This window comes from Rutidosis leptorrhynchoides, chromosome 5 (genome assembly GCF_046630445.1).
Source record: "Rutidosis leptorrhynchoides isolate AG116_Rl617_1_P2 chromosome 5, CSIRO_AGI_Rlap_v1, whole genome shotgun sequence".
Lineage (NCBI taxonomy): Eukaryota > Viridiplantae > Streptophyta > Magnoliopsida > Asterales > Asteraceae > Rutidosis > Rutidosis leptorrhynchoides.
The window spans coordinates 92734163-92751764 of NC_092337.1; the positions used below are offsets into that span (position 1 = coordinate 92734163).

The window sequence follows — 17602 nt, forward strand, 5'->3', positions numbered from 1 at the left end:
TTTACAAGGCGCTTTTTCGAGACGCATTTTTTGGCGTGCATTTTCGATGTGCGTTTTCGAAACGCGTGTTTAAACAAAACAGTTTAATGATATATTTTAGGTATTAAGTGAATTTATACGCTAAAGTTAATTAGTTTAATGACCCGACGGATTACGACTAAGAAACTTCTCTTTGTTTTTACATACACATTGATGTACTTAACTTGGTCGGAATAAATGAACTACATATATTTTCTCACCATCATCTTCCAATTTTCAGCACAATTACTATTTTTCTTGTTATAAAAGTCTACATAGAACCTTTTATTGAGACGTGTATTTCGCATACATATATAACGTAATTAATCTCGTAAAGAGAACTCATATTTGAATTTGAATAATAATATAACAATAATTAATGAGAGTGAATTTTTTTCTCGAAAAACATGAAATAAATAAATAAGTAGATTTAATTTAATTAGTCATTAATTAGATTAATGATATCATCTTAAAGACTTTTTGATTTTCTCTTAACAAAGGGATTAGTATAATAATGACATTATCATTGTAAAATTTTAATAGAAACTATATATATATATATATATATATATATATATATATATATATATATATATTATATACTATAATATGTACTATATTATATTATATTTTATTATATATGTTAATATTAAATAAATAATTAATTATATTAGTGCTCTGTATAATCTTATATTTATTTATAATTTATAATTACTCCGTATAATATAATATAAAGTATAAATATAATAATTAAATTAAATAATTAATTTTAATATTAATATTTTAATATTAATATTAAATAATATAATATAAAATATAAATATAATAATTAAATTAAATAATTAATTTTAATATTAATATTAATATTTTAATATTAATATTAATATTAATATTATAATATTAATAATACGTGTAATAAATAAACACAAAATACTGCTACAATCTTTGTTATTCCCCCTTTTTATTTTTCTTTTATCTTAAATATTCTGGAATTTTCTATTTTCTATAAATTGTTAAAGCTGTTTAGAGAGGTTTACTTTCAGACAAGAGACACAGAACCCAAAAGACCAAATCTCTTTTCATATTCGTACTGTATGAAGAAGAAGACCTAACCTTTGTTTCTCTTTCTCTTGAGGAATCATGTCTCAAGCTAACTGGGAAGCTGATAAAATGTAAGCCTTTTTTTTCCTAAATTTTTTAGGCAATAATTTTGAAAAAAAATCTCTTTTTTATTATATATTTGCTAGATTTAAGCTGTGGGTATCTTTCATCTTTGTTAATTTTGTCCTTTTTATGAATCTTTTTTGATCCCCTGCTTATGTTCTTCTTTATCGTTTTAGGGTTTGTACGTCCATCAATCTTCATGTTTTCTTTTTAGCCCTAAATTTTTTAATTAACTTAACAGGGTATAATTAGATTACAATTGCTGCATTTTCAAGTACAACAAATTGTTGAAAAAATATTTTTATTTAATTACAGTATTACACTAATCTGTGTTAAGCCCTTTTCATTATTCCACAAGGTGTATCAAATCTAGGTTATTAACTCTAAATGTTGCCCCATTTACCTTGTCAATTGGTATTAGTTAATTCAGATTTTGTTACCAAACTGAGCTTGATTTGGACTTCATGAGCTATTTTGCTTAATTTGGTTGATATTTCTGCAGATTTTGATTTATGTTGCTTGTGCTTTTCAAAATCAGCTTTTAATTGTTGAAAGATTTAAACTTTTTGTTGTTATTTACCTAATTATTGCCTCACTCTTTATTTTTTACATACTTATTAACAGGTTAGATGTATATATACATGATTATTTGGTAAAAAGGGATTTAAAGGCCTCTGCTCAGGCATTTCAAGCTGAAGGAAAAGTCTCATCTGACCCTGTTGGTATGAAATTTATTACAAAGTTTAGTTCCAAAAAAAATACAAGTTATGTTTTATTTAATGGCTTATTATTTTGGACGATATCCAGCTATCGACGCCCCTGGCGGCTTTCTTTTCGAATGGTGGTCGGTGTTTTGGGACATTTTTATAGCTAGGACTAATGAGAAGCACTCAGATGTTGCAGCTTCCTATATCGAGGTCAGTTTGACTTTTTTAGTTATAAAGAAATTGTTACTATTGTGTTAAAACTTGATTAAGTTGCACTAAATCCCATTAATCACCTCTGTTCTTATATCATGTTATTTCTATAATTTCAGACACAGCTAATAAAAGTAAGGGAACAACAACAACAACAACAGCAACAAGCACAACAACAGCAGCAGCAGCAACAACAACAATCTCCTCATCCACAACAACAACAACAGCAGCAGCAACAACATCAGCAGCAGATGCAAATGCAACAAATGATATTGCAACGTCAAGCTCAACAAGCGCAACAGCAGCAACAACAGCAACAGCAGCAACAGCAGCAACAACAAGCACAGCAGCAACAACAGAGGAGAGATGGGGCCCATTTACTAAACGGAACTTCAAATGGGCTTGTTGGAAACGAGCCACTTATGAGACAAAATACCGGAACTGCTAATGCTATGGCTACAAAGATGTACGAAGAGAATTTGAAAGTGCCACTTTCGAGGGATTCGTTAGATGATGCAGCTATGAAGGTAGATCTTTCGCCACTTTATCGATATTTAAGCTTATGTTTTTATCATAAGTTGTTAATATTCGCAAGTCCGCAACAAAAAGCAAGCATCTTTGAATAGATCGATATGAAATCTTTAATGATTACTTCGGATAAGCATTGTTTTACGTGAAAACATGCTACAATCAGGAAAATGGCGGTGTTTAGTTTGATTACAAATGTATATAATTCTTGTAATGGCAAGTTGTGTATTAAAACATAATCTAAGATGTATCCATTAGCGTTCAGACAGTGAGAATATGTAACATGTGTGGTGTCAGATATTGCTAATTCAATTGTTATCTGAGGTATCTGATTTTTGTATTTGTTGTTATTTTTTTCAATATTCAGCAACGATATGGTGAGAATGTTGGCCAGATTTTGGATTCAAAACATGCATCAATTCTGAAATCAGCGGCAGCAGGGCAACCTTCAGGGTAATGTGCTTTACATCATGTTTCTAAGAAAGATATTAAATATTAATGCTGTATTGCTGTATGAAACTATGTAAAAAGTGCAATAACATATAGCTATATGAACCATAAAAAACCATACCTTATAAACTTAATTAATTATTAATTAGTAAATGCTAAGTTAGTGGCTTATTTTCCAGGCAAGTGCTGCATGGTACATCTGGTAGTATGTCTCCTCAAATTCAAGGTCGGAACCAACAGCTTCCAGGATCTGCTCCGGTGAGTGCTCGTTCGTCGTAACAATTGAGCTAAGTTTAGAATGATCGGAATAAAGCGTATTTCCACACTACATAAAAGCGCAAATATTGTTTGTTAGTCTTGTTTTTATATCAATTATTTCTGTTAGTTATATTGCTATCTTGCATTACATGTGATCTCATTTTGCACTAATCCGTGTTGAATAGGAAATAAAGACGGAAATGAATCCAATATTGAATCCCAGAGCTGCAGGCCCCGAGGGGTCATTAATAGGAATTCCAGGTAATTTTGATATAATTATTTAAAGTATGTCTTTAGAACACCATGTTGTTGATTTGATAAGCAACTACCACTTAACTGTTTGTTTTGGTCTGGTTACTTTTATTTTATATTGCTTTACTTCTTTGTTTACGTTCTAATAGAGGCAAAAAGTTCACAAAACTTCCGTAATTAAGATAAGAACACAATAGCTAATAAATGGAAGTTATACATTGTAATATTGATTGTTACATTTTCATGGTTTACTGAAAAAGACATACATCAAAATGTGTGACTTTAAAAGATTGATCCATTAGATCCAATACAAATGTTTTAATTTCATATAAGATTTATTTATTTATTTTTTTATTTATTTCCTTTTGATGAAAATAACTACTTTTGTCAAGTGCCTTTTGTGATTTTGTTGTATAACAGAATCACTACTCTAATTGCATTATAACTATTAGACAGGAAATGCAAGTGTTGTGAAAGATGTACGAGTATTTACTATCAAATCATTTAATCAAGCTCCATTTTACAGGATCAAATCAAGGTGGTAACAACTTGACGTTAAAAGGGTGGCCTCTCACGGTGAGTTAATAAACGATTTTTGTAGCTAAACAACTATTCAATGCGTTTTAATATCTTGCAAGATACGAGCAATTTTTATTTTTTATTTTAATATTTTACCTGTTTGACCTAATTAGAGCTCCCATCATCCGAATAGACCTGTTCAGTACTAGATGGGCTGAAGTTACCACCTTTTATATACATGTAAATACGACCCACCACTATCTACTCAATAAAGGTCCAATATTTTTTTACTTAAACTGTAGTTTCTGTTCGATCCTACAGGGTTTAGATCAGCTACGGTCTGGTTTACTACAACAGCAACAGAAATCATATATGCAGGGCTCACAACCTCTTCATCAGCTACAAATGCTTACGCCACAGCATCAGCAACAACTTCTGTTAGCACAACAAAACATGACATCAGCATCGGCTAATGATGAGAGCAGAAGGCTGAGAATGCTTTTTAACAATCGAAGCATGAGTATGGGTAAGGATGGTCTTGCTAATTCCGTGGGCGATGTCGTTCCGAATCTTGGATCATCGATGTCTGTTCGTGGGGACCCAGATATGTTACTCAAGGTGTCTTTTCTATTCACTCCTATTAATATTTTTAATTCATTTATGTAAAATTTGGGCTATGTTAAAATTTGTTTGTCTTTTAAATGTTTATAAAATATACAATTAAACTTTATTTGTCTTTTAAATCACTAAAACATGCGTTTTGTAGTTAAAAATGGCTCAGCTGCAACAACAGCAACAACAGCAGCAGCAGCAGCAGCAAAACGGTAACCCGCAACAGCAGCAGCAACATCATCTGCAACATTCTCTTTCTGCTCCTTTAATTCAAAATCCAAATCTTAATCTTCAACAAGATAAGATGATGGGGACAAACAACGTAACCGGAGACGGTAGCATGTCAAACTCCTTTAGAGGAAACGATCAGGTCAGTTAAGTTAGTTATGTTCCTTGTAGTGTTGTCAATATCATTGTAACATCATACAACATGTTTACATGTGACATGGTTTCTAATGATTCGAATAACCAGGCTGGAAGAAAGAGAAAGCAACCCGTGTCATCATCGGGACCCGCAAATAGTTCTGGAACTGCAAACACTGCGGGACCCTCACCAAGTTCAGCACCTTCTACTCCATCAACTCATACTCCTAATGATGTGATTTCGTTGCCACACAAGGGCGCGTCTTCTAAGCCTATGATGATGTTTGGTTCGGATGGTCCCACCGCTCTTACTTCCCCATCAAATCAATTGGTGAGTGTTGATTAACGTTTGTTAAGGTGAATTTTCAACATGTTTTTATTTGCAGTAGAATGATAAGGACATTGTGCAGGCTGATATGGATCGTTTTGTGGAAGATGGATCTCTTGATGATAACGTGGAGTCTTTTTTATCCCATGATGATAACGATCCGAGAGATGCAGTTGGTCGTTGTATGGATGTAAGCAAAGGTGAGACATTTGTACGGTTTCTACAAATACATATACATATATACATATACATTACATATTACATATTACATATATACATTAAAAGAAGTATGTTTTCTCACCTTTACTCGGTTGGTGTTAGAGTTTACGTTTACGGAAGTGAATTCGGTTCGTGCAAGTGCAAGCAAGGTAGTCTGTTGCCACTTCTCACCGGACGGTAAACTTCTTGCGAGTGGGGGCCACGATAAGAAGGTAAAGATATCGGTTTTATGGAAGGCACATGGGAAGGATTATACATTAATATGTTTGTTTGTTTTGTCATGTAGGCCGTGTTGTGGTACACTGATTCTCTAAAGCCGAAATCCACTCTCGAAGAACATACATCATTAATCACGGATGTGCGTTTCAGCCCAAGCATGCCTCGTCTTGCAACTTCATCTTTTGATAAAACAGTTCGTGTTTGGGATGCTGATAATGTTAGTTCACCTTTTATCTACTCGTTCAAAATGGAAAGTTTTTTAGATTTTAACGAGGGTAAAGATGTAATTTTTGCATTTTGACCTGAACTTGCAGCCTGGTTTTTCGCTACGTAACTTTATCGGGCACTCGGCATCTGTAATGTCATTAGATTTTCACCCGAATAAAGACGACCTCATTTGCTCGTGCGATGGGGATGGTGAAATAAGATACTGGAGCATAAATAACGGTAGCTGCGCACGTGTATTTAAGGTATACAACTCACAAACTTCATACACTTCATGTTGATTTTTTTTAATTTATTTTTCTTTGTTGATTAATGTTTTCATTTCTTTTTAGGGTGGAACGGCTCAAGTGAGATTCCAGCCACGTCACGGAAGATATCTTGCCGCAGCTGCTGAGAACATCGTGTCAATAATGGATGTGGAGACGCAAGCCTTACGACATAAATTACAGGTTTATTTCAGTGCACCTTTTAATATTTTATGAAAAAATATTATGAACATGAATATTCTTTTAAAAAATTGCTGAGTGGGATTTTATGATGATTATAGGGACATACGAAACCAATAAATTCTGTTTGCTGGGACCCGAAAGGCGAGTATTTGGCGTCAGTTAGTGAGGATTCTGTCAGAGTTTGGTCGCTTATGTCGGGAAATGAAGGAGAGTGTATACATGATCTTAGCTGTAACGGAAATAAGTTCCATTCGTGTGTTTTTCATCCTACCTATCCTTCGTTATTGGTCATTGGCTGTTATCAGGTTAGCATTCGTTTCATTCTAAATAGCTATGGACAAATGGATCAAATTTTACAATATTTAAACTTCATAGATTATCAAATTGCTTCTATTAGTCCATATCTAAATGTGTGGAGAAATCGTTTATTTCTCCATTTGAACATATATCTATCTCCACTCTTGTTACCTCTTTTTATACATTGTAAACTTCATGGATTTCTTTTATTCTTATTATGGCAAATTTTTTTAAAGGTAACAATCATTAATATTTCTTAATTTGAGGAATTAAGCATGACATGTAACAAAAAGATTTCTTTTTTAATATAAAGACCATAATTACATAAATCTTTATAAAAGGTATTATGATTATCAAAATTCCCTAACTGGGCAACACATTCATGAAGTTTAAGAAAAGAAGATTTCTTGCATATTAGTACATGTTTCCTTAAATTGTTGTTCATGAAATATGCCCTCTATTTTATTCTTCCTACACACTTGAAACGGGTCTTTCTTAAAAGAAAATAATAATAATATTGTTATTATTATTCTAATTTGCGTTTGTTGTGGAGAGATTAATAGGGAGAAATTTTATAAAAATTTTACAGATATTTTTCTTATGCTGGCTCTTGTGGTTTCATATTGAAGTGCATATACCTGCAGTCTAATAAGCCAATTAATTTTAATTATGTGATGTTAATGCAGTCTCTGGAGCTATGGAACATGTCAGAGAACAAGACAATGACACTGTCAGCACATGAAGGGCTAATTGCTGATTTGGCGTTATCAACGGTTACAGGTTTGGTAGCTTCCGCAAGCCATGATAAGATTGTAAAACTTTGGAAGTGAACAACACAAAACTGTATGTGGATTTCATGTGTCTGTTTCTTTCAGTCGGATAATGTAGTTTGTATCGTTTCTTGTATTATCGTTAATGTTTTAGAGATCCGGACTTTAAATTTAGTCTAAACTGTTGTAGATTTATGTTCTTGTCTGCCATTTACTTGAAGTTCATCTAGTTAAGTGTTGAATGATATGTGAGGTCGAACAATATATTGAGCTGACATTACAACATTATAATGAGGATGAATTTATATGCCAACTTTTTGTGTTTCGGTCAAAACTTTTGAACACGGTGAAGGAATGACCGACTGTTTACGTATTTACGTTTTCAATACTAGTCACTTCGCGAATTGAATATTTTTTATGGAGAACTTTGAACGTAGCTAAACGTAGCATTTATTACAAAGTGTTGATTTTTCATATCATAATGTACTCTCCGAGTCTCTATTTAAATATAGGAATATGTATTTTTTTATTTAAAATATTAACGTTGTAATTAATGCTTAATGCTTAAACGTAGTAGTCTTTTTTTTTTTTTGAAAGATCAACAGAGATTTTATTAAATATAGGGTAATTACAAAGAGGAGGGCAAAACCCTTCCTAAACCGCGAAACACCACAGCGAAAATACATACATATACACAAAGAACTCGAAAGAAAATGCAGGAAAGGAAACTCGGACAAGCGTAGGAAAAAAAACTCTTTCTTTAAGACCTACACTACGTTGGGACAACTTGAAAAAGACAAGCCGAATGAAGACATGAATTACAGTACCGGTAATTCGGCGACAAAGCAACTCAGCCCCCATTCACTTAGCCCAAAACATAGCCTCGGATAAAATTCCAGAGTGTGAAAAAAACCTACAAGTTAACCTATTCCATCTTTAGATTTTAAATTGAAGGAGCATGATTTAGGATTGGAAATCCACGTGAGCCACTCGAGTTCAATATTTTTGCCACGACAATTGATCCACTCGTAACTCTTAGATTGGATATCCGAGAAAAGGCAGGGGATGCTTGATGCATTATTTCCAAAGACGAGGGCATTGCGATTTTTCCATATGTAATAGGTTGTTACCCAAATCACCGCTTGCCAAATCTGAGAACCCAAATTATCACGAATATGCGGAGAAGAGCATAAGGCAAGATCAGAGTAGGACGTGATTTGGAGATTGTCTATACCCCACCACAACCGAACCTTTTCCCACAGAGACGCAGCTGATTTGCAGGCGACAAGTGCATGGTTAATACTCTCGATATCGTCATTGCAGACCGGACAAAGAACGGAGTTAAGGTCAATCCCTTTGTTATCTAATTCGATTCTAACCGGGAGCCTATTTGTTTGCACTCTCCACATGAAAATTCCAATTTTTTGTGGGATTAACTTGTTGAGCAAGGTAGGTTCGGGCAGGGGTTTATTGGCCAAGAAAGCATTCGTTAAAATAGCAGCTAACGAAGCAGAAGAATATTTACCATTCTTTTCATGTTTCCATGCCCATGTATCCGGTTTACCACTAGCAGGGGGAGTACACTTATAACTTTTTCCAGATTTTCGAGATCATCAGACGCCCTCCACCTTGGTTGCGAGATCCATTCCCAGGTAAAATTCGGCCTGCTGTCTGACCAAATGATTCTGTCTGCAACCGAAGCTTTTTTGTTGAGTTCAAGTCTATGTAGCCTGGGATATTTGAGAAAGAACGCTTCGCTACCACACCATACTTCATCCCAAAAACTTGTGTCCAAGCCTGTGCCTATCACTTTAACGAAAGAGTTAGAAATATCACACCCTAACTTGTTTAGGGTGTGTTCGATATTAATGATAGAAAACCACGTTCGACCCGAAAGTTTTTTAAGGTTTAAACTCGATTGTGGTGAAAGGCATCCTAGCCCCCCATGGTCACCATAAATACTTTTAATTACTTCAACCCAAAGAGAGTTTTTTAAGGTTAAGAATCTCCACCACCATTTTGTTAGTAGTGTGAGGTTTTTTAAATTAAGAAACCCGACGTTTAAACCACCGGAGTCGTAAGGTAGACAGATAAACTTTCAATTTACCCAAGCCATCTTTTTATTATCCAAAGTCCCGCCCCAAAAAAAGTCGCGACGCATACCTTCTAGTTCCTTGATGACACGAGCACGGGCTTTGAAGAGTGAAAAGTAATAAAGGGGGAGGCTATTTAAAGTTGCTTTTATGAGGGTTAGACGGCCTCCAAATGATAATGACTTGGCCTTCCAAGTAGAGAGCCTTTTTTTGAATTTATCGATAACGGGTATCCAATTTTTGTAAAGTTTGAGATTTGCGCCTATAGGTAACCCTAGGTAATTGAATGGAAAACTACCCTCCATATACCCGAACCAAGAAGCAAGCGCGCAAGATTCAACTTTCGTGGTTCCAATTCCATACACACAACTCTTATTCAAATTAATTTTGAGGCCCGATAGGTTTTCAAAGCACTTTAGGATTTTCAATATGTTTCTAACCTCAACTTTATTCCATTTGCCAAAAATAATCGTATCGTCGGCATATTGTAAATGCGACACGGAGACCTTATCTTTTCCTACTTCTACACCTTTTATAATACCTTTATTAATGGCAAGTTTAAGTAAATGATTTAAGCCTTCGCTTGCCAAAATGAAAAGAAAAGGAGAAAGAGGATCTCCTTGTCTTACCCCCCTTTTAGGAAAAAATTGGTTGGTCGGGGACCCATTGATGAGTACAGAGATAGAGGTGGATGCAAGGCAAGCTCGAATCCAAATGACCCATTTGGATCCGATGAAATGTCCCGTTCTTATTGATTAAAAACGTTCCATATTAATTGATTTCGTTGCGAGGTTTTGACCTCTATATGAGACGTTTTTCAAAGACTGCATTCATTTTTAAAACAAACCATAACCTTTATTTCATAGATAAAGGTTTTAAAAAGCTTTACGTAGATTATCAAATAATGATAATCTAAAATATCCTGTTTACACACGACCATTACATAATGGTTTACAATACAAATATGTTACAACAAAATAAGTTTCTTGAATGCAGTTTTTACACAATATCATACAAGCATGGACTCCAAATCTCGTCCTTATTTAAGTATGTGACTGCGGAAGCTCTTAATAATCACCTGAGAATAAACATGCTTAAAACGTCAACAAAAATGTTGGTGAGTTATAGGTTTAACCTATATATATCAAATCATAATAATAGACCACAAGATTTCATATTTCAATACACATCCCATACATAGAGATAAAAATCATTCATATGGTGAACACCTGGTAACCGACATTAACAAGATGCATATATAAGAATATCCCCATCATTCCGGGACACCCTTCGGATATGATATAGATTTCGAAGTACTAAAGCATCCGGTACTTTGGATGGGGTTTGTTAGGCCCAATAGATCTATCTTTAGGATTCGCGTCAATTAGGGTGTCTGTTCCCTAATTCTTAGATTACCAGACTTAATAAAAAGGGGCATATTCGATTTCGATAATTCAACCATAGAATGTAGTTTCACGTACTTGTGTTTATTTTGTAAATCATTTATAAAACCTGCATGTATTCTCATCCCAAAAATATTAGATTTTAAAAGTGGGACTATAACTCACTTTCACAGATTTTTACTTCGTCGGGAAGTAAGACTTGGCCACTGGTTGATTCACGAACCTATAACAATATATACATATATATCAAAGTATGTTCAAAATATATTTACAACACTTTTAATATATTTTGATGTTTTAAGTTTATTAAGCCAGCTGTCCTCGTTAGTAACCTACAACTAGTTGTCCACAGTTAGATGTACAGAAATAAATCGATAAATATTATCTTGAATCAATCCACGACCCAGTGTATACGTATCTCAGTATTGATCACAACTCAAACTATATATATTTTGGAATCAACCTCAACCCTGTATAGCTAACTCCAACATTCACATATAGAGTGTCTATGGTTGTTCCGAAATATATATAGATGTGTCGACATGATAGGTCGAAACATTGTATACGTGTCTATGGTATCTCAAGATTACATAATATACAATACAAGTTGATTAAGTTATGGTTGGAATAGATTTGTTACCAATTTTCACGTAGCTAAAATGAGAAAAATTATCCAATCTTGTTTTACCCATAACTTCTTCATTTTAAATCCGTTTTGAGTGAATCAAATTGCTATGGTTTCATATTGAACTCTATTTTATGAATCTAAACAGAAAAAGTATAGGTTTATAGTCGGAAAAATAAGTTACAAGTCGTTTTTGTAAAGGTAGTCATTTCAGTCGAAAGAACGACGTCTAGATGACCATTTTAGAAAACATACTTCCACTTTGAGTTTAACCATAATTTCTGGATATAGTTTCATGTTCATAATAAAAATCATTTTCTTAGAATAACAACTTTTAAATCAAAGTTTATCATAGTTTTTAATTAACTAACCCAAAACAGCCCGCGGTGTTACTACGACGGCGTAAATCCGGTTTTACGGTGTTTTTCGTGTTTTCAGGTTTTAAATCATTAAGTTAGCATATCATATAGATATAGAACATGTGTTTAGTTGATTTTAAAAGTCAAGTTAGAAGGATTAACTTTTGTTTGCGAACAAGTTTAGAATTAACTAAACTATGTTCTAGTGATTACAAGTTTAAGCCTTCGAATAAGATAGCTTTATATGTATGAATCGAATGATGTTATGAACATCATTACTACCTTAAGTTCCTTGGATAAACCTACTGAAAAAGAGAAAATTGGATCTAGCTTCAACGGATCCTTGGATGGCTCGAAGTTCTTGAAGCAGAATCATGACACGAAAACAAGTTCAAGTAAGATCATCACTTGAAATAAGATTGTTATAGTTATAGAAATTGAACCAAAGTTTGAATATGATTATTACCTTGTATTAGAATGATAACCTACTGTAAGAAACAAAGATTTCTTGAGGTTGGATGATCACCTTACAAGATTGGAAGTGAGCTAGCAAACTTGAAAGTATTCTTGATTTTATGAAACTAGAACTTTTGGAATTTATGAAGAACACTTAGAACTTGAAGATAGAACTTGAGAGAGATCAATTAGATGAAGAAAATTGAAGAATGAAAGTGTTTGTAGGTGTTTTTGGTCGTTGGTGTATGGATTAGATATAAAGGATATGAAATTTTGTTTTCATGTAAATAAGTCATGAATGATTACTCATATTTTTGTAATTTTATGAGATATTTCATGCTAGTTGCCAAATGATGGCTCCCACATGTGTTAGGTGACTCACATGGGCTGCTAAGAGCTGATCATTGGAGTGTATATACCAATAGTACATACATCTAAAAGCTGTGTATTGTACGAGTACGAATACGGATCCATACGAGTAGAATTGTTGATGAAACTGAACGAGGATGTAATTGTAAGCATTTTTGTTAAGTAGAAGTATTTTGATAAGTGTATTTAAGTCTTTCAAAAGTGTATGAATACATATTAAAACACTACATGTATATACATTTTAACTGAGTCGTTAAGTCATCGTTAGCCGTTACATGTAAGTGTTGTTTTGAAACCTTTAGGTTAACGATCTTGTTAAATGTTGTTAACCCAATGTTTATAATATCAAATGAGATTTTAAATTATTATATTATCATGATATTATGATGTACGAATATCTCTTAATATGATATATATACATTAAATGTCGTTACAACGATAATCGTTACATATATGTCTCGTTTCAAAATCATTAAGTTAGTAATCTTGTTTTTACATATGTAGTTCATTATTAATATACTTAATGATATGTTTACTTATCATAATATCATGTTAACTATATATATAACCATATATATGTCATCATATAGTTTTTACAAGTTTTAACGTTCGTGAATCACCGGTCAACTTGGGTGGTCAATTGTCTATATGAAACATATTTCAATTAATCAAGTCTTAACAAGTTTGATTGCTTAACATGTTGGAAACATTTAATCATGTAAATATCAATCTCAATTAATATATATAAACATGGAAAAGTTCGGGTCACTACATCCGAAACCCATGAAACCCATCAATCTAGAAAGAAAGTCCCAATCCAAGCAGTCAAAGGCTTTTTCAAAGTCCACTTTAAAAATAAAACTTTTTAGATTTTTTGCCTTAAGTTCGTCTAAGGTTTCAAGTGCAGTTAGGATACCGTCTAGTATGTATCTATCACTTAAAAAGGCGCTTTGTTCCTTTCCTATTAACCACGGGATAACTACCCTAATTCTATTGGCAAGAATTTTAGATAGAATCTTATAATAGCTACCAATAAGACTAATAGGGCGGTAATTAGAAAACTTTAGTGGGTCACTAACCTTGGGGATAAGAGTGATAAAAGACGCGTTGCACCCGTTAGAGATTTTTTCATTTTCCCAGAACCAATTCAGGGCATTCACAAGATCTGCTTTGATAACGTCCCAAAATTTGACATAGAAAAGGATGTTGAAACCATCCGGGCCGGGGGCTTTGTTCCTGCCACAACTTTCGATCGCTTGAATAATTTCTTCTTCACTAAAACGAGCTTCCAATTTATCAACCATATTACTGTCTAGACGTGGCCCGTCCCAATCATTAAGTTCGAGACCTTCGGATGTCTTTTTTTCAAACAGTGAAGAGAAGTAAACAAGTGCTTCTTTCTTTATGTCCTCGGGATATGTTGACCAGACCCCTGCAATATTCACGCCATGGATGTTGTTTTTTTGTTGCCTTCTACGTATCATGTTATGAAAAAATTTGGAATTCTCATCTCCTTCCAAGGCCAATTTGAACCGGGATTTTTGCTTTAACATTTCTAGTTCTGTTTTTTCCTTTCTGATCAAATTATCCCGAGCAACCATCCACTCTTTCAATTGTGAATCATTCAGGTCCTCAGTTTCTGCTCTGATCTCCCAATTATTAACCGACTTAGTTAACTCGTCAATCTCAGCTTTTAGCTTCCCAGGTGTGGTAGAATACCACTTACGGAGTTCGGTTTTGACGTTTTTCAATTTGTCGCGAAAGATACAATCGGTTTATGAGGATTTAACCTCCATTAACCATGCTGCCTTGATTACATCCGGTGCCTCCTTATGATGTAGCCATTCATCGAAAACTTTTGTAGGCTTAGGTCCGAAGTTAACATTTCCTTCTTTCAACATTATCGGACAATGGTCCTTATGTTTCTTGTTAAGCACCAAAGCGTGAGTATTTGGCCATTATTGAAGAAAATTTTCTGAGACCAGGAATCTGTCAAGTTTGCTGAATTCCACTCCATTCGTACTGATTCTTGTGTAAATTCTTCCCCCAAGTGGGATATCAATTAGGTTGTTGTCTTTGATGAAGCTATTAAAACGTTTGGCGCGGTGTTCAAGAAATTTTGTGTTTCTTCTTTCAAGCTCGGATCGAACCTCATTAAAATCACCTAACAGGACCCACATTGCCTTATCATAGTTCATTACATCACTAAGATCTTCCCACATTTTCTTTTTAGCAACATCCGTGTGAGGACCATAAACATTGACAATTATGAGCTCAGTACCTGCATCTTTCCATTTTCCTTTTATCAAAATAAAGGAATCTCGTTCAACAACACAGTTAGCAATAAATAGCTTAGGGTCCCAAATAGTAAGAATCCCGCCCGAATTCCCAGTTGAGTTTTTTACAGCATAATTATACCCCTCATTACCCCATATTTTCTCAATCCAACATTCAGGAAAATTTCTACATTTGGTTTCTTGCAATGCGATGACAGAGGGTTATTCTTTATAAATTAAGTTTTTAAACCAATTTAGTTTGATTTTATCGTCTTTTCCTAAGCCTCTAATATTAAGTGACAGCATCTTCATTGTAAACAATTTAAAATAAAGCACGAAAAAGGTAATCTACCTTACAGTGATTGCGGTTTCCTGGATAGACCTAGAATCGAGCCCATTTGGTTGTAACTCAGAGAATGATCCGAAAGCGTCTGCTCAGTGTTTGTTCTGCTAGATCTTTTCTACGGTTTTTTGCTTCCTGAAATTGCCTTTCTACCATTAACTTTGCGATTGCCTTTAGGAATTCTAGCTTTAGCTTTGGCATTTAATATTTTCGAAGAGGAGCTCCATTTCCTAATTTTTGACCAAGTGTTTCCTGATGAGACAGAAGAAATGGAGGTAGCTTTATCATGGCAGGTTTTACGTTTCTTACTAGGGTTGCCAGAGGTTGGTGCTTTTTTCGATAATTTGATGTTCTGTGGGTGGGTGGTAGGTGAATTATTTTGGGGGTTTTTAGGTAAAGGGGGTTGAGAAGCAAAGGTGAAGATCAAAGGGTTATCTTTTTCGTTTTTGTTTGTACCAGAAGGTGGAGAGCATTCGAATGAAGAGTAAAGTGGATCGAAACATTGATTTGCCAGGCCAATTGGGTCAGTTGTTATTAGGCTAATGGGGTGAGGAGTTGGGCTAAACTTAGCACTCGATGGGCTCAGGTTTGAGAGGTTAAGTGGACTGGGGTTCGCCTTGTTGGGGTCATGGTTGGGGGTCAAATTACCTTTAATATGAACCGGCTTTGGAGTGTTAACAGGAACATCCTCGGTAATTGGGGTTTCGTTCACAGATTTATCTGTATTTAAGATATTCTCTTTTTGATAATTCCCAATAGTTGAGCTATCACCCACGGTTGAATTTTCAATGGAATCATTAAATGATTTGTGGCCGTTAGGTGTGGAGTTTCCAAGGTCATCACTGCTATCGAAATTTGATGCTGACGTGGCGTGTTTTTTGGAGTGACAGGCATCGCCGGAGACTTTTTGATTTTTTGGTACCGGAGGTAAGTCATCATCCTCGTTATCTGAATCTGAATACACCTGATCTGATCTATAATCCGACTTGCAGCTCGTATTGTTATGGGTTTCAAAAACAGATTGTTCTTCCATTTCAATTTCAACAATACAATTGGAGTCTTCAAAGATTTGAACATAGAATACCTTACCTCCTGCTGTAGTTACCTCCGCAATTGTGTTCATTAATTTGTGTCCCCAGAGCTTGACTAGGACTTTGCCGATTACTAGATTTTGATTCCCATTAAAATTGCAATTTTGAAAATCATAAACAGGACCGTACCATTCAGCGATTTTTTTAAAAATTTTTTCTGACCAACAGGATATCGGAACCCCTTTTATGCAGAGCCATGTTAGCCTTGAAGATTGGAAACATTTATCCTTGAGCTTTCTGAGGTTCTTTAGCCACTGATGAACAATATGCTTTTCGTTTGAAAGAATGTTTTTTACCGTATCTTCATTATCAAAGGATAGGCAAATATCCAGGCCACCTAAATATCTGATATTAAAATCAGTTAAACCTTCTGCAGAACATGGAGTTGGGAATTGCTCGATAAGGTCAATGTTTATAATTTCCCCAATTATTGAATGTTCCAGCAATTGAATGTTAGAATCCTCTTCTTCGATACAGATTCTTCGGGTAATATCCTCTCTTGTAGGGGGTGTTCCATTAAGTACCTCATTGAACGAGCGTCCGTCTCTGGTCCCTGGTTTGCTTTGTTGTTGCAGGTTTACTTTGGGGGTGTGATTTGGTGATTGATGGGGCTTGTGTTGGTTGGGTTGGAGAGGAGAGGTTGAGTTGTTTTGGCCGGAGTAACTGGTTTTATTGTGATTCCGATTGGGATTGGGGTGATCGAAAGGTTTCTTTGTCCTGGCATGAGCTCGAAAAGCCCTTAGCCAATTCCCTCCAAGGTAGATGGTGTTTAAACGATTGAGAAGATAGCTTAGGTCCTTAATACCAGAAAATCTAACAAAACCAAATTTTTTACCATTTTTTAGGACCTTGTTAGGAGGGAGGTATACATCATTAACCATGCCATATCTTTTAAAGAAGATGCGAAGGTCATTGTCGGTCCAGTGATCAGGATGATTGAAGAATAATATCGAGATGGGTTCTGAGGATTCAGGTGATGAGAACTGACGGGTTGGAATA

At 34.6% G+C, this 17602-nt stretch overlaps 3 protein-coding genes across 3 annotated transcripts; 1 reads left to right on the forward strand and 2 right to left on the reverse strand.

The window, feature by feature from the left end:
- Window positions 1-1036: 1036 nt before the first annotated feature.
- LOC139848000 (transcriptional corepressor LEUNIG-like) lies at window positions 1037-7899 on the forward strand. The gene is made up of 18 exons (XM_071837738.1): window positions 1037-1190; window positions 1807-1904; window positions 1990-2099; window positions 2219-2626; window positions 2995-3080; window positions 3257-3335; window positions 3521-3596; window positions 4114-4163; window positions 4428-4724; window positions 4873-5088; window positions 5191-5412; window positions 5492-5609; window positions 5731-5840; window positions 5915-6064; window positions 6162-6317; window positions 6405-6521; window positions 6620-6826; window positions 7505-7899. Exons 1-18 carry the CDS (start codon window positions 1159-1161, stop codon window positions 7646-7648), a joined length of 2676 nt encoding a protein of 891 aa, XP_071693839.1. The 5' UTR covers window positions 1037-1158; the 3' UTR covers window positions 7649-7899.
- Window positions 7900-8508: 609 nt separating this feature from the next.
- On the reverse strand, window positions 8509-8997 carry LOC139848840 (uncharacterized). The gene has a single exon (XM_071838529.1). It carries the CDS (start codon window positions 8995-8997, stop codon window positions 8509-8511), a length of 489 nt encoding a protein of 162 aa, XP_071694630.1.
- Window positions 8998-9172: 175 nt separating this feature from the next.
- On the reverse strand, window positions 9173-15481 carry LOC139848841 (uncharacterized). The gene is made up of 5 exons (XM_071838530.1): window positions 15471-15481; window positions 15044-15356; window positions 14684-14818; window positions 13772-14590; window positions 9173-9391 (listed from the first exon to the last, which is right to left on the reverse strand). Exons 1-5 carry the CDS (start codon window positions 15479-15481, stop codon window positions 9173-9175), a joined length of 1497 nt encoding a protein of 498 aa, XP_071694631.1.
- Between the last annotated feature and the right edge of the window lie 2121 nt (window positions 15482-17602).